The sequence below is a fragment of the Aythya fuligula genome, chromosome 4 (assembly GCF_009819795.1).
Source record: "Aythya fuligula isolate bAytFul2 chromosome 4, bAytFul2.pri, whole genome shotgun sequence".
Lineage (NCBI taxonomy): Eukaryota > Metazoa > Chordata > Aves > Anseriformes > Anatidae > Aythya > Aythya fuligula.
Window position 1 is genome coordinate 64458793 of NC_045562.1, and position 23449 is coordinate 64482241.

Sequence of the window (23449 nt, forward strand, 5' to 3'; positions counted from 1 at the left end):
CAGGTCAAGGGGCAGGCAGGCAAAGCATAAGATACAAGACTAAACCCAAGTGATATCTCTCCTTTTCCTAGACTGAACATAAACTGATAGTCAGAGACAAAACAACTCTTCAAAGAGGCTTAAGCAATGTGTAGCCTTATTTTAACAGTTGTAAAAGCATTCATGTAGTCACCAAGCCAGTTCAACACCACTGGAGAACTATTCTTTTCCTGAAGAAGCCTTGCCTGGTTTGGTTATACAAAACAAAAAAGGTATTAGGATAAAGCAAAACAGCCGTATACTATCAGACTATGTATTCAGGTTTTTATTTTAGCAACAGAAAGAGTGTTTTCCATTAGGAAAATTAAATCCAAAGTGAATTAATATGCTTTCCCTGTAGGATGCTCTTTTGACCGAATACATGTTGTGGAAGTAACATTGTCATAGCCAAGATTGTCTAGGAAGCCACATTGTCTAAAGAAAAGCAATTTTTTTTATTACACCATGTGATGTAGCAAGGAAAAAAAAAAAAAAAGCCTTCAGGTAGAGAAGCCCTTCAGCAGATTAAGAAGCCTTTTGCTTAAAAGCTTTTTACATCTATATAAGTTTGTTTTTCCCATAAGTATTTTGGTACTTATACATGTGTTTGTGTGTGTATGTGTAATATATATACACAAACACACACAGGTATGCCAAGGTCAGCACTAGGCCGAAGCTGATAAACTGGGATGAATCAGGTCTCACTTGATGATTTATGACATGATTCTGAGCAAGCAGAAGCTTTTCCGCTGCATTCCCTAGCCCCCCGTGGTCCTGGGAATATGGTGCAGGACCTGCCACAGCAGGTACCTAGAGGATGTTTCTGCATCTGTGGCACAATATAGATAAGACAAGCAAGTGAGAGCTTGTCCCACTGCTTTTGTCTTTTCTTCCCTGTACTACTATTCATTTGAGACCGCTCAGTAAGATACAAAGGGTAGAGACCATCTTTTATTCCAGCATATTTAGCGAGGTGAAATCCCAATCCAAGCATTGGCTCACAGGTATTACATTGAATCAAATAGATAATCCCAGAAACTCCTTCCAACTGCCTGTTTTGGTTCCTAACTTTTTCTCGGTTTTAAAAAATTGACCTTTTATTTGTTTATTTATTTTTTCTGCAGCTATACAATACAACAGGGTCACACATATTATTTTGCATTCTGCTCCACATGGATTTTAAAACATTTTATAAAAGTCACATTTTTCTTTATGCAGTTAAGCATGCCACAATTCAGCATAAAAAGTGATTCTGTGATCAGAAGGCAGTGGAGCAGCAAGAGGTTAGAACTTGTTTTCAATTATATGCTTTGAGAAGGGAAGTAGTAGAAATAACTTCAGAAAGAGCATTGAAAAGAAAATAAGGTCAGCTGTAGTAGGATATTACTACAAAATCACCTTGGAAGTAACTCTGGTGTTGTTGGTTAAAATTACCGCTTTCTGAAGTATCATTTCTTAATTAATGGGTTTTGTACTGTCATATATTAGGTGCGGAACACAGCAATTACCTGCATTATATCCGTGAAGAGCTAGTGTTTATAGCTTGTGCCAAAATTGCATGGTTTCCTAAGAACAGGTATCTAAGCCTTCTAAAAGCTATGAGAAACGAGCAGAAATAAGTGTTGTAATAATATTTATCAGACATGAAAGAAAACCAAGCAGCCATTGGAAAAAGTATCTCTGTGCCAATTATCCTACACTTCAATAGCTGCAATGAAAGAAAGTCTGAGACCTTTGGGGGAACTTTAGCCTCTCACCAAGTTGAAAGAGAAATTCCCAGGGAATTAAAAGCAAGATCTATCAAGGCAGTCACATACTCAGTTTTCAAAGTGGAAAAAGCCAGCTGCTGCATGGCCAAATGTAAGACCCATCCATATCAAAGTTATCTCCTAGCCAACTGCAGAACAGAATTCTACAGTGCTTTTCTCCAGAAGAACTTGAATTGATCTTTATACTAAATGCTTGACATTGAAAATAGGGTTATCTTGACAGGAGGACTGCTAGTTACTTGGAAAAATAGAAAGGAGAGACTACTCAAATAAATAGTTAGAACTAAATAGAATTAACATCTTTTACATTAATAAAAGGCCAGTAAGATCTAATCAATATTCTACACTGAAAGCACACCTGGAGAGAGGAATCAAAACATTTCTAGGCTGTGTGTAGTCTCCGCTACAGCAGACATGGTCACCTATTTATTTAAATGCTTGCTGCTTATCTAGGAACCTCAGAAAAAGAGGAAGAAAAGATGCTAGGCATCCAGTGGAGAAGGAAGGGTTATATGTGCAAGTAGTTGGGACTTATTCTTAAAATTTTCCTAAACCACTAGACAATATTTACCACCAATAACTTTTTTTTTTTTTTTAATTAAGGAATATATTAAAAGTTTTGATAAATTATACAAGATACACTATAAATACAGAAAATTCCGGAACTTTTCGATAGGTTTCCGGTATATTTCTCAAAAGAAAGCACTCTGCAGTACTGTAGGTGACTGCAGCCTCTTAATTGTTCATTGAAAGAACAGAAATAAAAGTAGTCAAATGGTGGAAAAAGTAGAAAAACGCAGTAATCCAAACTTCATGAGCTCTTGTCCAGGTGCCACACCATACATCATTTCTGTGGGTTCTTAATACTGTCTAAAGAGTTATGTACTTTGTAAAAGTACATAAAAGTCTGATTTGTGACCTACCTACAATAATAGAATCCTAAGAAAACACTAAGAATAAACACAAAATGCTGAGCCTGTATTATAAAGCACTTCCATTAGATCTGCTTGATTCAGGAAAAATACAAGGCTCGGGTGGAATGTTGCCCTGTTAGCTCTTGAGAGGAGAAGCATAAATCTTCAGAGGTCTGAAAGCAAAGTTTTATTTGCAGTCCTAAAATGCTGAAGGTGGTAGAAGGGTCTTTGCAGGAGATTAGTTCAGCCTTGGAACGTAACTGAAACAGGCTTCTCAAACAGATGGCAAAATCCAGAGCAGCAGCATACAATTTGATATCAGCAGCTGCGTGCAAAATACATACACATTTAAGTGGGTGATAAGAAGCATGTCACAGCAATCTCTACCCAACCATGCATGACTGCACACACTTAGAAAATTCAAAGACACACTTGGAAGATTCAAAACTCAGCTTTCAGTTTCAAAAATTCACTATTTGTGAGAAACAAAACTCATGCTTATATCCACTGCACAAGTGAAGTGAAAAAAGCCATGCCCCATCACTCTTTTCAAGTCTCAGGGCAGCAGAGGAACAAAAAGTCCCCCTGCCAATAGCCAACTACCAGAATTTTGAGAGAGAAAAAGACTCTTTATCACACACACTCCAGGGTGTAACCTAGAGATACAAATACCAATGCCTTAAAATGGCAAAATCCTAGTAAAGTGAATGCGAGAGAAAGTGAATGTTACAAGGAAATAGTTACAGCCAATACAAAGGATGTAATTTTGTTTTTTTGGTGGAGTGTTAAACTTTTGCTCCTACTGTTTTTCATGTTTTACTGAAAAGAATTGCTGAATCTTGCAAGACAGATTTTTATTTGGACATATAAATTTTACCCCTTAAAAATTGAAGAGAATAATGCTTGTTAACTTCTTCATCAACTACCCAGATGAAGAAATGGAACACCAAATTTTGGGAGCTGCTACAGTAGAGATGTCTGCCATTCAGAGTGACTTTGACGTGATGGAGAAATCTCATGGAGTTCACCCAAAACAGATAGAAACTCCGGACCCTTAAATAGTTTAAGCTCTGCAACAGAAAAACGCGGAAGTCAACTGCAGCTGATGGTTCAGCAGAAGAAGAAGAGGAAAAAGAAAAAAGAAAAAAAAAAAAAAAAAAAAGGGAAAGGAAAGAAAACAAGAAAAGCCTTTGGTGTTGCTACCACTGCAACTATAAATGGGGACATTGGGGTAAACCAGGCAGATTTTTCTCAAAGATGCATGGCAAATGAAATAGCAAAATGAAAAGCATGGCAATCAGTGGTAACAGAAAGAGGAATTCCAACTAGGTCAAAGAAGAAAGATATTTCACTCCGTAAGTATTGGGGCTGCCATAGAGGATGTGGAATCTTCATCTTCAGAGATTTTCAAATTTGACTGGATGAGGCCCTGAGCAACATGATCCAACTTTTAAGATAGCACTGCTTCGAACAGGATTTTGGGATAACCTTGACACAACCCTCAGAATCTATTTTTTTCTATATTTTATGATACTCCAGTTCACTTATGAAATTCTAATGCTAAGAAATACAGTAGGTCATTATAGGCAGACACACACAGTAAGAGCTGTGCAAGGTTAGAAAACACCAACTTACGAAGGACTAGAGTTGAAATCTGGACTTTGGTTTTGTTCTGAACTGGAACAATTCTTGCTTTGAATTTAAATCCAAAAAAACTACTTAATCTATTAAGTTGAATTATATTCTTTCAGGTATGGCATTTTGCCATATTTGGGAAACACTAAACTGCAGAAGAGTTCCACGATGGAAGGAGTTTATAATTCATGCAACAATTGGCTGATGGGTCAGGCTCATAGGGTTAAAGTAAATGAGGTTACATTGGGCTGATGGCCAGTACATTGATTTTGTGAATAAGAAAATTGTGTCTATTTTACATTAAAGTGACAAAAGTCTTTCAATTCATTTAAATCTGAACTGTTTAGGAATGTTCAGGAAGACCGTGTGTGTGAAGACTTTAACTAGGTTGAACAGTATTTATCTGTAAATTGGGTGAAAGATTTGATGTTAAAGAAGTTTCCAATAGAGGAAACTTGTTGCATGTCATTTACATGACATGCAACTGGACGCTCATTTACATGACATGCAACTGGAGGCTCAGGAAAAAAATGAAAAAAAATTTACTTTTCAGCATTTATCAGGTATTTTATTAAATTAACTCATACCACCCCAGACCTCGTCGGGAAACTAGACATACTACTTACAAGGATGTTATTAAAAGTCTGTTGATATAGAGCTATTTAGGAATGTACACACTTGTCAATGTACAGCCTCCATCTGAATACATGTTTTGGAACCGCTTATAGTGATGTTCAGTGGATAAAAATGTGCTAATATGATTCTGCATATTCTTTTTTTTTTTTTTTTTTAAATCTGATCCAGAAAAACAGACTTTAACACTTTTCCTTCATGCAGATTATTTTTCAGTTTGCTATTACTGATTTTATTCCCATTTACTGTTTTTAATGTTATTTCTATATTTAAGAAATGCCTCAATCTGTATCATAACAATTTTCGTTCTATACTGTATAGTACTCAGACTCAACTACTTGGAAAATATTGTATGAAAAAAAAAAAAAAAGGAGAAATAATTGTTATTGCATTCTTATCTTCTTCTTCAAGTTGTCTCTTTACTTTTAAAGCCTCTGTTTCACTTGTGCCTCCACTTTGTTTACTAGTTATTTTTACTTCCAAGTTTTATGTATTTTCTTTTGGGAAGAAGGAAAAAAAAAAAACCATGTCCACAAGCGTTCCTTGACTCAATGAAAACATTTATATAACTGTTATATGAAGTCAGTTACAGGAACTGAAAAATTCCAATATAGTTTCATACTATATCAAGAAAAAGAGTAACATATTCTTTGTAAAGTAGCTGTTTTACTTTCCCTTATTAGGAACTAGAATCTTCCCATTCATCTTGTTTGTATTGAGGCTTATTGAGTATTTTTCATGGCTCAGTTCAGAAGTGTGAAGACATATCTCAAAATCGATGAATATTTCTAAAATACTAACATTTGTCCAATACAAGCATGGCTGTTAATGCACCCAATGTAATTACATCCATATATTCATAGACAATGGATTTTTCTTTTTTCTTTTCTCAATACTTTTTTTTTATTATTTTTTGACCGCAAGCCAAGAAAAAGCAAGATTTTGCTCAAATTAGTCATGGGTATTAAAACCATTGGTAATAGTATTGATTTTTTATTTTTTTTCCCAGCTGCAATATTTATATAGAATAAATCTGCAAAACCTGTGATCTAAAAATATAAAAATAAATCTGTCAAGTCTATCAGGACAATCATACACTGAATCCTGATTTACTTCATCTGAGTTTCAATTATGGTATGTCCAGCTCATTTTGGCCATTAATACCAAACATACTGATTTCTTAATACTGCACATACAAAAAAGCATGTTAATTGAAGCTCTGTTATAGATCTGCACTAATACTAATACCACATTCTTGCCATTTCATTTCACAAGGGTAGGATCTAAAATAATAGAGTACCCCAAATCTGCTACAGACACAGTTGATTTGAAATTGAAGGCAAGCATCCTTTGCACTATTTAAAATGAGGGGGCAGGAGGGAGGGAAATATCCTGATAATCTGACTCAAATCCCACTTACTCTGCCAGCAGAAGATAGCAACACCTAAAAACTCTGCAGTGTTTTTTTTTGTTTCTTTGTTGTTTTTTGTTTGTTTGTTTTTTAGCTTGCCCCAGAGTAAAAGAGTGCCCTATACAGAAACAACTGCCTAAATCATTATGAATTCCTGGAAGAAACACTTTTTTTTTTTTTTTTGGTAATAAAAACTCACACAATTTAATGAAAAAAAGTGAAATTCATAATCTGAAAGGGGTCAAGCCACTGCAGGGCAACACCAGACTTCTGATATTTTTCTGATATTTTTCCCCACGTTAAGGTGGAGAGGAATATGAACACTTCTAGTGAAAGGCCATGAAAATAATGGCAGAATTCCATCAGAGCTGGGAGTAGATAACAGGAGTTATCTACACATGCTTTAAATATAGTCATCTTTTATGGACATAGTTGTACTGGATAATGGAGGAAGAAATGGATTAGCCCAGTAAGGCTCCAATTACTATTCTGAATGATTTGATAGAATTGTTTTGTGCCAGATGAGAAACCCTGAATGGCCCTCTTCATCACTTTCATATCACAGCAGGCTGAAAGGTTTGACTGTTGAAAGAGAAGTGCAGTTCCTTTACAGTACCACTCAAAGACACACTGTAGGTGTGTTTACTGGGGTAATTCATGATGACAAAATCTGGGATGCATATGTGCCTCACCTCACCATTTCTTGGGTTTTAAGAAAACTAAATTTAATATCAACTATTCTCTAGAAAAACACAGGTGACAATGCAGTAAGCTCCTCTCCTCCTTAATACTTTTTTAAAATTACTTGTGCTTTATAGTCATGATTTTAAGACTCTAGATGTATAATATGGAACAAAACATGAAAGAAACTATGCTCTCAGTAATATCATGTTGTCAGTCTTTGCAGTGGTCATTATCAAGTGTGTTTATCAAGGAAATGACACCCCTGAGAGTTGATCAATATCCGATCTATTTAAAGCACAAATATTAACTGCATTAAAAGCTTTAATTGCCCCAGAAAGAAAATCATCACCCATTCATAGCTTTCCCTCACCATCTTTTTTCCTAAGGAACCAAAGAAATGAGAGGACTTATCTGTATAAGCATAAACTGATAAAATATTTTTTTTGCTTCAGAAAAAGGATGTTTTCTTCCATTTAAGATGCAGACTTTACATATGAGAAATATAATAATATATTTTTTATAATTTTACATTTTATTTGCATAACTATTGTACTGTTAGTTTAGCCAGATTAAGTATCAGATCTTGAATATGCACAGAAAGTATCATGGTACCAACACAAATGTCCTTTGATGTTGAACTACTCTGCGTACACTGATGTGTACGACCCATGTTATAGATTCTTTATCTTTTACAAAGCTGCAGAACTTGAAATATTTGGGGCACTTGCTGTCAGGAAATTTTGTCCATTCTTCCATTTTATACAAATGGCATAGTCTGGCCATCTGTGCTGAAGTTCCACAGCTTATGAAACATGACAAAAGCCTGCTGTCCTGCACCCTAATTTTTCTGCCCTTAAAAGGCATAATAAAAACCCTGAAATTTTAAAAAGCCAAAAAGAGTAATAATAGTTAAAATTGAATGAGCTGGACAATGATTCAGAAGGAGAAAATATATTGTCTTGGTTCATTGCAACTGGTTCACGCATAAAATTATAAAATCGCGATGAAAATTTAGTTTTGCCATCTCATAAAGGTGTTGTTGAACTAAAAAATGATGAATGCCTCACTGTTTTGGTCAAAGGGATTTTTGTAAAGAAATACAGCTCAGGCAAGTAGGAAAGGAAAATCAATTTCTTTGATCTGTTGAAAAAAATCACTCTGGAAAGTTTTGGTTTACTCACATTTGACTTGATGGGACATAAAACTTTTAATTGGGTTGAGACAGCCATGGAACCAAGGCTCATCTATGCTGTACAGAAGAAAGAATAGTGGAACTAGCAGCCTATTGTACCAACCAACACTGATAAAATATGTCACTGCAGAACAAGTTAGATATTTGTTTGTGGGTAGATAAAGCAATATATTGAACACTGCCATAAACTGCCATAAGCATGTACAACTTAATGAACTTACCAGCCTGCGGATATCTCTCTCACATTCACGCTTTATTCTATTAATCTCATCCTGATGGGACTGATAAGCCATGCGCAGATCAGCAGCTTTCATTTTATCTGCCTGCATAATGTTGTTCAAAGCTTCCTCAAGCTGCTTTTTACCAGATTTCAGCTCCAAGATCTCCTGTTGCAACTTCATTCGTTCACTGTCAAACGCCTTCCGAGCCTCCTCTTTTGCTTCACTTAGCAGTGCTGTCTTCACTTTGTCAGCTGCCCCGTCCCGCAGGACATTGACTGTTGACTGCAAACGCTGAATTTCACCATCTTTGATTTTCACCATTCTCGCTACTTCCTGCTCATGCTGCCGAATCAGTAGCTCTCTGACACTCTGAAGCTCCTTCATTTTCTCTTCATGGAGCTTAGCTTTCAGTTCAGAAACATAGGCAGTGTGTTTGTGCTGCTCCTGCTCCCTTTCTTGCTTAACCTCTTGGATTTTCTCTCTCAATTTACCCACCTGGAACATCAATATAAAATATTGATTAGCAAGTACCTCTACACCTTTAAAAGTCATCAAGGGAGCTTTGTCTTAAACCTTAAAAATTTATCCTGAATATTGAAAAGCAAAGACTGCATACCTGAAATTTCTCTCTTCAGTAAACAGCTAGAGAACTAGAGCTTGAAAAAGGCTATGCTTGTTCCTGTGTGTGCAAAGGAATCTGCTGTGCAGATGTGTTACTGGCAACAAGATCTCAAAGTATTAGGGGATAAAATAAAACCAAGCAGCATCCAACCCTGTCCTTTTTTCCTCCATCAACCACCCCAGATTACTTTTATCCACAATCCCTCTATTGTGCCCAAGAAGGTGAGAGAAAAAGAAGCAGAGACAGAAGTGTTCATATTTATGCTGTGAAGGAAATGCTAGAAAACCTTCTAATATTCAAAGGGCCATACTTCAAGGATCCTCATAGGGACTTAGATCTTTACATACACTTAATTATTTTATTCCCACAGCATCCTTCTGTAGCTAAGAAGCCATACCACTGTGTTACAGATGGGATCCCCAGCCAGGCATAGACTGATTTATCTAATTTACGCACACATACTGTCTTTGGGATTTGAGTCCCAAATCCTTACACCCGAATCCACTACTTGACCTAAGATACTTCCTGCTAATAAGATGAGGAGGATAATAGGACCTTACCTTAAAGTATCAGAAAGAAAAAATTGTATTAAAAAGGTGTATTAATTGTATTAAAAAATTGTATTAAAAAGGTGTATTATTAGTAGAAACATTGGGGAGGGGGTAAGTAGAGGGAAAATAAAATGAAGTTGATTTTGTATTTCCTAATTTCTTAACCACTTTAATGGGAATGTCCGTACTGGGCAAACCAAATTAATTGTTCTTCTGAAAATAATCAAGTCTACTCAAGGGGTTTCAGATCGGACACCCCAAAAATGAGGTATTCAGAGTCCCAGACACCTCAGAAAATGTAGGCCAGTGACTCTAAGGGCTGGGGGTATTACTATAAAGGGCTATAAGACCTTATAAAGGCTTATAAGACCTATAAAGGGCTATAAGACCTTTATAGTAATACCCACTGTGATGAAATCTCATTATAAAATGATGCAGGCTGCACGTGAAGCAATGCTTTTTCCAGGTGGGATTAGACATTAATATATAAGGGGAGGGAAAAAAAAAAAAAAAAAAAAAGAGAGAGAGAGGGAGAAAGACTTGCTTCTCTATTATAATATACCAGAAAGTGTATAATTTATCCAATCACACATAATGTCAGTAATAATATCACCTACAACCCCTATAGGAGTGTCAGCCAAAAGATGAGCTCCACATATGATCTGCTACTCTTAAGGGAAGTCAGAGAGAAGCAGAGAAGCAGAGATTTCAAACATTTGTATTTTAACCTTGAGTGGGAATACAAAAATATAAACTACGTAGTGCTTCATGGTAAAATGAGGTTACTGAGCAGCTGAATGTTAGGCACTGCTACAGTGTTCCTAGACTGCTTGCATCTCTGCTATGCACAGCTAGGATCCGTAGTCACACAATGGATTTCATTTATGCTAAACTATGGTAAAGTTGCAACTTGCCTCAGATTTTAATGCAATATGGAGGGGAGACCTCTATTAATATTCAGACTAACATTTACTGTTCAGGCATAATTAATACAATTTATTTTTTCGCATGTCTACATTCTGCAGTCATAGAATCAAAGAATATCCTGAGTTGGAAGGGATCCACAAGGATCATCAAGTCTGACTCTTGGCTACACACAGAGCCACCCCAAAATCAGACCCTATGTGTGACAGCATTGTCCAAACACTTCTTGAACTTCAGCAGGCTCGGTGTGATGACCATTGCCCTGGGGAGTCTGTCTCAGTGCCCAATCACCCTGTGGGTGCAGAACCTTTTCCTAACCCCCAGCCTGACCCTCCCCTGTCCCAGCTGCATACCGTTCCCTCGGGTCCTGTTGCTGTCCCCAGAGAGCAGAGCTCAGCGCCTGCCCCTCCGCTCCCCCCGTGAGGGAGCTGCAGGCCTCCATGAGGCTTCCCCTTGGCCTGCTCTGCTCTGGGCTGAACAACCCAAGGGACCTCAGCCACTCCTTATACGTCTTCCCCTCTAGCTCCTTCCCCATCTTTGTAGCCCTCCTTTGGATGCACTCTAATAATTTTATATCCTTCTTATGCTGTGGTGCTCCAAACTGCACACAGTACTCATGGTGAGGCTACACCAGCACGAAGCAGAGTGGGACAATCCTTTCTCTTGACCAGCTGGTAGTGCAGTGCCTGATGCACCCCAAGATATGGTTGGCCCTCCTGGCCTCTCTACCCTTAATGGAGTCAGCAGCTCCTCCCAATTTAGTGTCATCCACAAACTTACTCAGTGTACCTTTACATCCTACATCCGAGTCATTTATAAAACCATTGAGGAGACTGGCTCTAAAATGGAGCACTGTGGAACCACACTAATGAACCCCACCAGCCTGATGTAACTCTATTTACTATACTATAACCTTTTGAGTCCAAAGAAAAGTAAAGGGTTAAAATATAAGCAGTAATACCACTTCAGGAAACATTTAGAAGGTTTCATTATTTTTGTTTATTGGAACAGGATAGGGAGGGAAGCTATCTACATTTTCATGTAGATACACTGTGGACTAAACACCAGCTGGGACAGCATTATAATTACAGATGTGGAAAAGGTAACACTTCTGAATCAGGCACTGTCAGACCTGGATATTATTGCACAGGTACTGTTTTACTATTACTAGATGATTCAGATGATAATTCTTTATGAAAAAAAAATTCAACCCCAAATGGTAAATCTAGCTACTGGAAATTATCTTCGTTAGATACCCATATTTTATTTTATAACATCCAGTTCCATTCCTATGGTCAATAACACCAATTTTCAGTGCTTGCATTAGGGTACCCAATTCAATATAAAACAAAGCTAAACCTATCTACTATCACAAGTGGATGAATTTATAGTAAAATTTTCAAATGAGCCAACACTCACAGTGACTTAAATATATTAGTTATTTCTTTACTGATGAGTGAAGAAAATTGCAATGAAATTGAGAAATGAAACCCACAAACAATTACACAGGAAAGCAAAGTGTATAATGGCAATTATAAACAAGGTTAGTACTTCTCCAGAACTACAGAAATTTAAAATTAGTTATACTGTACATTAAGTATGCAACTAAAAGGCAGTTTTCCATCTAACACATTATTGATTGTTACTTCATAAAAGCATTTTAATATATGAGAAACTGATTCCAAAATTTTGGAGGAGTACTGATTTACATGAAATGGTATGCTTGCTCAGTGGTTTTCATCTTGCTCTGAATGCATGTCAATGTCTATATGGATTGTTGCTGTCTGTGACAGCACACATTAAACTACTGAGAGTAACTGAATATCATCACGTATCATCCAGTCATTTCACTTACAAAGTTTTAGCAAGAGCAATGTAAACAAAAAGAATAACAGTCCTTCTAAAATCACTGGATTTTACATGGCATCTTAAATGCATATCACTCTTCATGACCCAGTAAAACAGATGCATCCTAATTTTCAAGGTCTTTAAAAAGTCTTTTCTTGTTATTGCTTCTTATCAGAGAAGATAGACAGATCTATCTGTTCGGTCTTCCCTGAAAGCTATGAACTTCTCTCCCTCTGTCCCTCCCTCCCTCACAATAAGCAAATCTTTATACTTCTTGCTTCCAGAGCAACCAATGGAATGAAAATAGTAATATGGCATTTTCCCATATACCTTACTCTCAGTTTCAAAATGAACTTAAACGCAATTTGTCTTTCTTTAGTTTCCGGCATTCCTTTTTTTTTATATTATTATTTTTTAATGAGAAAGCTGTTCTGTTCACAGGAACAATATCAAGCATAACCAAGAAATTAAGCCAATAAGCAAACAAATTCATGCAGGCTTTCAGGGCACCACTGAGAGTGTCTGGCTCCATCTTTACTCCCCCTATCAGATATTTATGCAATTTTATAGTCCCTCTAAAACTTCTCTGCAAACACACACTGAGCAGATTCATACACAGTAGATTAACTCTACAGGGATTCTACCATCACCAGAAAGATTCCTCAAAACATTTTTACATTTAAAACAAGGGTCACATAGTCTGATACAAACTGATATTTGAAAAAGCATTCAGCAGCATTTCATTCTGTTTCTCTTAAATATTTGCCTTGAATTTATCTTTTGTTTTAAAGTTAGAGATCAACTAACTGTAGGTAAAAGGACAAGAAATAAAAAAGTTGACAAATTATCCTACTGTGTGACTAAATACGGCTTAACTGAATTGCAGCAATATCTACAGCAACATCTTAAAAACTTTCTTCTCTGCAACGGAATATGGTAATACAAATGTGTCATTTTGGAAAGTGTGTAGGGAAGAAAACATTTTTAGTATGGATTCCAGTGGCATGATGAGACAAAACAAAACAAAACAAACAAACAAAAACCACACAAAACCACAGAAGAACAAAACCAGTAAAATAAGAACTCTTTTTGGTACAACTGGGTACACATAAATCCAGTGGTAACCAATGCACCTCAAACCTGCTCTAGCCAAGATCATCTGAAGAATCTTAACAATATTTAATAGAAATAATTTGTTCCGGGCCTGATCTTGAATAATCCTGAGTATCTGCAAACTGCTCTGAACCATCATCTCTCCACAATGCAGGTAACACAAGCTTTCATTGCTCCAAATTCAGAGCCAAGGCTATCTACTCTAAATTAAATTGGAAAAACATAGCGTTAACAGGTTGTAAACAGAAATATCAAGTGAATTTGCCATATGCTTCTGAAATTCTACATTTGGTAAGTACATCATGCACAATTCTTTTTCCTCTTTCTTTTCTGCTTTTCAAGGTATCAAAGAACATCTTCTTCTACATATATACCTCCCATTCTGCAGCTGGCTAGAAAAGGAAACTATTGTTGCCTTCATCGCAATCTTCCTACCTCACCACGAGGGTCAAGGTGTCTAACCAAGCATTTGAACATCAATGAACTGTTGCTAGACCACTTGAAAAGCTCTTCAGGAAAAGTTTTTTTGCATCCACATCAGCCATATTGAAACCGTAGATGTCACCATCTGCTGAATGAGCTTTGCCTGTCTGGTCTTTTCCAAGGGGGCTAGTTATAACCTACAGAAGGCCGCTATTGAAACTGAAGAGTGATCAGCTTTGCAATCTCTGCATAATACCTACTCACATCAGCAATGTACTTGGAGGTGGGGTGGGAGGCAAGTCTAGAAGATTCATTGAGGACACCTGTTTGGAACAACTTTAATACATTTATTCCTGTACGGAATCCAAGGATAAGGAGGGGAAGTGCAAAGCAACCCCAAAAGCTGTGCCTCTGTGAGGCACTCCAGGGACACATAGGGAACCTGAACAGCATCGTCAGCTGCAATCTCCATCCGCTGTAACACAAACTCTCGCTTTGGTCTTTGCATCAGAGCCTACTCATACAGCCTTGGGCACTGGGTGATTTACAACTGCTGGACACCTGAAGCTCTTTCTTGGAAGTGACATGGCATTCCAATGAATCTTAGAGCAAGAGAAAATGACTTGGCAACAGGCTAGTTTCAGAATGAGGAGATGATGAAAATACTCAGCGTGGGAAGTTCATAACAATTCACACAACTGGATTATGTGTCACAGAATAAAGTATCTACCAATTAGATTGCAAGAATTCTGTGCTAAAAATAAATTTAAAACAATTTGGGGGAATAAAACAAGCTAAAAATCTGTATTTTTTAGGATTGGATAACTTTTCAGTGGAATATTAAGCTTGTAATGTAGATGCCTGAAAATTAAGCAATATAGTGAAAGACTACCGGAGAATTCACAGGCCTGATTTAATCTCTTTATTGGAGGTGACAGATTTTCACATCAGTCCACAGCCTAGGAACTCTTCTGGCTTCCTTCCTGATTGCACCATTGCATCGCACCTTCACAAAGTAACGGCTTTTCTCACTTCCAGTTATATAAGATATAAAAGATATATATCTAAGTTATCTATCTGCCCAATACCACTTTTTCTGTCCACCTGCCTCTGCTTCTTCTTTCTTACTCGTTGTTCTTTCTCCATAGCAAAAAAAACCATACTTGTTTTCACTCTTTATTCTGTCCACCTTTGTAATTATCCAGTTCTGGCATATTTGTTTTCAGCAGTAACTCTTTAAAATAAATTTATATATATATATATATATATATATCCATCTTACATTTCTATTGTAATCTTTCTTGCCTAAAGATTTTCCACTTCTGATAATCTTTTAACCTAAACTCTCGAGATTATGTGACAATGTTATAGAAAATGTGTTTCTACTCATATCTGAGGATATTTTCCTGTTCTGTATTGGTGGAATCCTCTAGAAACTTCTGAAGGCTGCAGTGACTGTCCTCGTATTTCAGATCAAAATAGTTTATATATATAATTTGACAGATTTTAATTACATAGGCCCCACTAGCATTTTAAATAGAATTTTCTTGTGGATCACATTGTAACTTCTGACTTTTTTAAGGATGCCTTGCACCGCATTTTCTGTCAACATCTTCCAACATAACAGTATCATAATCATAGTTATGATACTTTCTTGTTGATTCTTCCAATTTAAGTGTAATCATTGTTTAACATCTGTCTATCGATGTCTTACTCTGCTCTAATATCTGTTTTACTGGGACTAGAAATTACATTATCATGTCTAGCATATTCAGTCCTTTACTAATTTTGAACTCTAATCGAAGTAACACTATCACATTTATTCCTACTAACTTTCTGTTACCTACTATATTTGACAGATGTCCCAGATTTTCTAATTTTAGTGGTTTTATTAAATATTAAGAATTTGAATTTATACATCAAGAATACAGAGCTGAATTCAAATGCCCTTTGACTTTAACAGGAAAAACCTTTACACATTGTTTTACCAATACTTCATCCATTTCCCTGCCCCAAGACGATTGCCAATTATAACCCCCTACCACCTCCTTGTTGTTCATAGAATATCCTGAGTAGGAAGGGACCCTTAAGGATGAGGCTCTTTACAGTTCAGTAAGTTATCTGTTTATTTGTTTTTCCATACATTGAAGATGGTAACATTCATTTATGTACGTTCAGTTTGTCTGGATTCTCAAATCAAAATCTGTATGAATTCTTCCATGTGTACTAACCATAACTCTTTCCTGTTACTTTTTTAATCCTCAGCACACACAGATGTTTTGCCAGAATCATATGCCACTGCTTTTTTTTGTTTTGTTTTGTTTTTTAATTTCACATATTGAAAATAGTTTTCAGAACTTACATTAAATCTCTGTTACACAGAGATTCAGTATCTGACACCAAAGATTAAAAAAAAAAAAAAAAAAAAAAAAAAAAAAGCTAAGAAATCTGGGGAAAAGCATAAAGACTTACAAAAACAAGCTGTGAAATTGCAAGGTAGCACAGAGACAACTGGGTTGAAATGTCTCATTTATTCTAGCTCTGCAGCCTGTGGGACATAAACTGTGTTAGGAAAGGTAACAAATTCTGGTGGGGCTAATTCATTATATTTAATTCTCCTAAACTATTTTCTCCCTTATGTATATGTGTATATTAATGATTTATCTGAGGAGAAACCTTCTAATTGATGAGAGACATTACAAATGGAAATTAGACTTAACATATTTCTGTGTGCAGAATACCATTTTGTTATCACAACTGTATAAAATATACAGTCAAATGCAGAACATTTAAAAACAATACCATAATTCAGTGAAGATGGAATGGCAGTGACAGCAAATACTGTAACACCTTGTTTTCAGGAAAAGTGAAATGTTGAAAGACTATCTTCTAATGTTTACTAACCATCTCAGTAGGAATACTGAAGACTTGATAATATTCTTCTCTAAATGTTCATGAATCTCAGCATCGGCACTTAACCACTGAGCTGATTCACATTTTCCTAAGTCTGGCTACCAACACGATGCTTATTCACTGCATCTCCTTGTGTTTACTGCACAGGACTTTAATGTTCAGATAGGTTGAGTCCTGTCTCCATTCATATTAAAGTAACTACAATTTTTGTACAATCCAGCTGCTCTTATGCCAGATGACCAAAACACAAACAGCAAGAGCCACAGCAGTACATATTCAGAGAACTGCAAGCACATCACTTTTAGATCAAGCATTGTATAAACATGGCGGGGAACAGTTTTACAGGAGAAATTTCTTGGACGGTCTCAACAATAAATGAAATAAAATGAATTGGGAAAACATTCACAAAGTCTTTGACGTCTCTTGGATAAAATCCCCCCCCTCCAAAAAAAAAAATATAATCACACAACAACAAAACCAAAAACAACCAACACCAGTACTTTGCACACAGAAATATGTTACAACTAATTTCCATTTGTGATGTCTCTCATTAATTAGAAAGTTCCTTCTCAGATAATTCATTAATAAATGAACATACATGAGGGAGAAAATAATTTAGGAGAATAAAATTAAATTAATTAGCCCCACAAGAGTTTGTTACCTTTCCTAATACAGTTTATATCCCACAGGCCACAGAAATGTCTTTTTCGCAGCTTTAGTACATTCCCTCTTACCTCTCTGTCAATAAAGCAATTTAATTTATTTAGAATCCTCTAGGCACAGTGTTTTTACTACTCTGATACTAAGCTGTAATTCATGTTGGTTTTGTTACTCATTTTTAAGTTGCAGTCTAAAGAGGTAAAATGTCTGTAGCTATAATTTAATCATCTTCTCAATCAGGCCTTCACAATCTTACACAGCCAACATGTACACAGATAGCTGTTGCCATGATGCTGAGAAAGAAGCTTTACGGCCTCAATTCCAGTCAAATGATTGGACATCACAGAACAGACGCAGAAGAGGTTGAAGATAGCACTTCCCCCCTCCTCCCAGAAATGCATTCATGCAGCAGAACTTACTATAGAGCATACCATACATTCAGTATACAGTATGTGTATATATAATATCTTCGATACTCAGAAATGCAAAATTATCATACCGTAAAAAGATTAACAAGTAACCAAACCAAAAAAACTGTTGCTAGAATGGATATAAGTAAATAAGCAGACTAGTTTTAGAAGAAGAGTGGTAGTGTTTTGAAAGCTATCCTTCAATCTTCGTTGAACCAGAGTTAAACTTGACACTATTAAAGCATCAAACTTTGAAGCATACCAGGATTAAACTCTTTTTAGTGTTTATGTAGTCTTCAGTGTGAACACTCAAGATTAATTTATTCTTCTGTCCTGTGTACAGGATAACTTTATAATTTTTGTGCTCTTTCTAAGGTAATTAAAAGGAGATAAAATTCAAATTCTGCATTTCTACATAAAAAGTGATACAGAACAAAATAACTAAACAAAAGAAATGACTAGCCAAAAGTACCAGCACTTTCAATTCTCTTCCCAAACAGAAACAGATAATAAATAAATTAAAAAAGACACTGATAAAATACAATATATGAGCTTATAAATTCAATGTTAGTGGGTTTCAGCCACTGGTAAATTTAATGTAGTGATGTTTTAGGAAGCAGAAGGACTCTGTCCTGCTCTTGTACTATAGTTTATTAACATAATATGAAAGAAGAGTAGAAGTTGTTAGATGAGGAAGCTAATACCAACATAACTGGATTTTCTCTTCACCCATCAATACTGGTAACCCCTAAGAGACAGGAAGAAAGGATGAGACAGACAGAAGTTCATAGCCTCTGCAGTCTAAAAGGCAATCAAAGCAACAGTAGGAAACAAGAAAATAAAATAACATCAGAATTCTCAAATTTCCATTATATAAATTGTATCATCCTAAGACCTTTTGCTTCAGTCTGTGCAACAGAAAAAATTCTAAGTTACCAGAAATTTCCATTTTTCAATAAATTTAGTTTCTCTGATACATGCTGAACCCATTACTTTCAGCCAAGGATTAAGGCTTTATTGTTTATTTTTTCCTCTCTGAGAAATAAATTCTGAAGATTCTATTCACAGGTTTATTTGTTTGTTTTATGAAATAATAAAATGAAATAAAATAAGAAAAATAACACCATTCAAAGCTGAGTATCACATAAGGCTGTTAAATAAACTTGAACATACTGGAATATTATTTTTCATGTGTTCCAAAGATGTTCCGAATTTTACACAGATCTAAAGAATCAAGTACAGAACAAAGCTATTTTGTACAAAGTGAACACATTTTTAGTGCATACTTGTTCTACTGGCAAGTCCTTGAGACTCTTAGAAATATAGTATCACCAAGAAAAAAAAAATTGATCTCCACATGGATTCATCTCCAGAACTGTATTGTGCAAAGTCAAATGCACTAATTGAGATTAATTAACTTATAAAATAGAAATTACCTTATTGGCTTACCATATTTCAAAATGCTACAGAGATACATAAAAGTAAATATAAAAATAAATAAAAAGAAAATATAAAGTTTTATAAACATCACAAACCATATGCACATACCTTGCTTTTTTCCTGCTGAAATTCTATCTGAATGTTGGTTAGTTTAGTTCGTAGCTCCTCATTAGCAGCTTGCAGTGCTTCAGTATCCATATCGGACTTCTCTCCTTTGGAACGACTTTTCTTTGACATAATTATTTTTGAAGTTTCAAATAAAACTTTTGTTCCACACTGAGCTACCAGCTAGTGCCTTCTGCTTTTAGCATTTAAGAAGCATGCAACGTTCAACAAAATCTTTCACATAAATCTCTGCCATTGTGTGTGCTGTTCCTCATGTCCTGAAAGAAACAAAGTAGTAGGAAGAGAATTAGACTGCACCATTAAGCAGAATCAAGCATCAGACTTAACATCTGAAGCACACTGAACTATATACCTTGTAGTATACACTATATTGCATAGTGTACTAGACTTAGAAAGCAATAGATGAGAAAAGAAGTTACATAATATTTCATCTTATCTAAAACCATATCCATTCCCATCCTATGCTCACAGAAATAAGACTTTTTGATGACTCTAGCATATAAACATAAATCAAATCTTATTCAGGACCCAATTTGAACCACATACAGGATTATCAAGAGGCACTGAGAAAGTCATAAATTAATTGAGCCTAGTGGTGTTTCAGCAGGAATAGTTTACTTCCTATAGTAAGAAGTACCCACTTTTCACATTTATTTATCAGTTACACTGAGTTACTCAAAATTATCGAGGAGTCTCACATCAGGATATATGGAAAAAGTATTACAAAGTTAGACAAACATTTTAAAATAATTAAATATACGTGCTTGTGTGTGTATGAATTGCATACATTCAGGGTTGATAGTTTGAAATAGCCTAATCAAAACATTAAAGTGGTAGTTTATTTCATTTTTATTCCCTAGCATGCATCTAAGCTTAAAAAGTATTAAATTATTTAAATCAGCTTCATATTCAAGAAGAATATCAGCAGCAAAGAACTCTAATTTCAATAATCAGGAAATCCATGGTTAGTTTGCTTCATGGGTAATTATAAAAGCTTAATCTTTCCCCCCAACCCTATCCCAGCACTACTCTAAGAAAAACTCAGTGATCCACAAGAACAAACTGAGCAACAAGAGCTGTCAATGTTAACTAGTTTCCAAAACTACATCCCCTGCTTGTTTTAAATATCCACATAATTTTCAACATTGAATTCCTGATAAGGCAGAGACATTCTTACCTTAACACTGAATTACATTAATGGGGTGTTATATTTCCAAGAAAATTGCTACTAGTATTCTTTCAAACAATAAATTACTTTTTTCCACCTACAACTACCTGGGAGTTATTTTAGATATTGTACTATAACAAAAATCATGTGCGTTCTTTAGTGAATACATTTTAAGGGGTTAAGAATTCATATGGATACCAACACTCCATTTGGTGGACTCAACTAAACACTTAAGTTTTATTCTCATTTTAAAGACTGGTAAAAACTGAGGAGTTAAATATCTTGGTCAATATATATAATAATATCTTGGTCAATATCTTGGTCAATAATATCCATATATAACAATATCTTGGTCAATAATATCGTGGTCAAGTCAGGTGAAAAGGGAACAGAACTAAGGAGGCCACCTCTTTAGTTTGACAACATTTAATGATTCTATGATTTCCACTGAGTTCTGTTATCTGTTAAAAAACAGTTGATAAAAGACCAACTATACCAATTATTTTGTAATGTAACAGGTGAAACCACTGTTCTGCTTTGTAATATTAGATGACTTCCTTTCCAAACTTAATAATCAGTTTATCACACACAATAAAACTTAATCTGTTCCTTAAATCCTTATATCAAGCATTTAGAATACATAATTAATGAAAAATGAGGAATTGAATTAAACTTTAATTTTAGTTATATATCTAAATTACATTACAAAACAAATAAGCACTCATACTGTTATTTCACATATATTTGTTAAATCAAGAATAATAAAATAGCAATATTCTTACAGTAACTTGAAACAAGAACTCTTCAGGGCATAGAAGAAACTTGCGGAAGTATTGTTCTTAATAAAGGAATTTCATGTTATTAATCTTTGTAGTTTCTATTATGCTAACTGAAGACTTTTTAATCAATATACTTCATCCAAAATTGTTAACTTTATGGAAAACTGGACTTCAAAATCAGTTTCTACTGCTATTTCCTTGGCCAACTTGTAAAGAAAATCTAAGATAGCATAGATGTGCAATCCACTATCTAATAATCATTAACCATTCGGAATGGTGAAGGAATGGTTCCTTATCTCAAAAGTTATCTGGGTTACTCAGATACTATCCAGGAATTATTCCTGCAGTCCTTATTAAAACAAAATTCTTAATGCAGCCAGATCATATATTCCTTAGTTCAGTAGATCATTAATTAAGTTAAGGAAACCAGAAGTGTCCCTTGCTGGCTTGGCTTCAGGAATTTTAACCTCATTAGATCCTTCCATCTGCCCCCATCTCAGTTACAGTTTGACATAAAGAATATTTAAATGATAGAATGAGAATGTGAGGTAACTTTGTTTGATGTGGATAAAACTGACATCCAGAGAACAGCAAAAGAGGTTTCAAATTACCATGTACATCTTGTTCAGTAACAGTAAGCTCTCCTGATTGTACCATGTTCCCTAGCATATCACGTGCTATACACAAACATCTACAGGTGCAACACGAACATCAAAACTTACACTTATGCACCTCAGTAGGTGGTCTCTCTGTGAAGTTTTGATGGTGTGTAATTCTGACCTGAAGAAAATCACCTACATCTCTGGTAAACTTTGAAGGAAAACAAAGCAAAACAAAAAACAACCTGTGGTGCTGGGCACAAAAATATTTCCATTTTTACTCTCCTTTATATGCATCTTCCAACCTGTCTATTTCAAAAGCAGAAACTATGGAATCACAAAGCCCCTATTAACACTGACAAAGGCACCAAGTCCAGATATATAAGGGTTGCTGCAGAAGAGGATGCATCTTGGCTCCTGAACAAGATGCATCCCGAACAGTGAGTACCAGGATGCTGTGCTATTTGACTAGTTGTGCTTATTGTTTGCATGACTCTAAGGACAGAAAATATTAAACTTGTAAACACAGCAAGAAAAAGGAAGGAAGAAACATTCTACTCTGATAAAATTTGTATTTTACTGACTCAGAAGCTTCATATAACATACTTGTTAATTCACAATACATCCACCACAGTCCTTCAATCACTGTATGAATACAAATAACCACTTTCAGCACTGTTGAGTGCTACACACTTATTGCAAATCTTAAGAACTTTTGAATATATGTCATCATTTCAAGAGAAGAGGGAGAGAGAGAGAGAAGACTAATGGCCTCTAAGTCACAAGTCACCTTTTCAGCAGTCTCTGGAATATACCAAATACTTGATAGGTAAAGGGACACTTGTAATTCAAAATAAAGAACAGCAAAAGAAATAAACTTGATTGGATTTGAATCAACTATTTAACAGTATGGGGGACTAGTACATGAAAGCCAGTATTTCACACATGAACCAAGTATGTGAACCAATATTTCACATGGTTAAGAAATTATGACTCAATTTCTGTTATATTTGTCATCCCAAACTCAGCATTCTAGCCTTGATTCAATTGGGAACAATGTTATTCAGATTGAATAAGATTTCTGGAAGGTGAAGTTGTTAATGAGTCATCTCAGCTGAAGCATCAAGCAAAAGCACAGACAGACAAAAAATGCTTGGGGGAGGAGAAAACAGTTTGTGTCAGTTAAAAAGCTCTCTCTCTGCATACCACATGGAATCAGTTGCTTCCATCTTAATGGGAAAGAAAATTGTTGGGTTGCGAGTACAGTTTCATTTTAGACTAGGAGTTTTCATTCAGAGAAAGATTTCATCTTTCAAATGCAACACAAAAACCAACAGTGCTAAAATCCGTAGTATATGAAAGAGTTTTACTGAATTTTAGGAAGAAAAAAAAAAAT

General features: G+C 35.5%; 1 protein-coding gene across 3 annotated transcripts in view; it reads right to left on the minus strand.

Annotated features, from left to right (window-relative positions):
- Window positions 1-23449, minus strand: part of JAKMIP1 (janus kinase and microtubule interacting protein 1) — a 154757-nt gene that overhangs the window by 63054 nt on the left and 68254 nt on the right. For all 3 annotated transcript variants that reach the window (XM_032186881.1, XM_032186879.1, XM_032186880.1), the window contains exons 3-4: window positions 19490-19764; window positions 8478-8972 (exon numbers count right to left, since the gene is read on the minus strand). In XM_032186881.1, the coding sequence (XP_032042772.1) occupies window positions 8478-8972; window positions 19490-19618 (624 nt within the window). In that variant the 5' untranslated portion in view covers window positions 19619-19764. The remainder of the gene's footprint in view (window positions 1-8477; window positions 8973-19489; window positions 19765-23449) is intronic.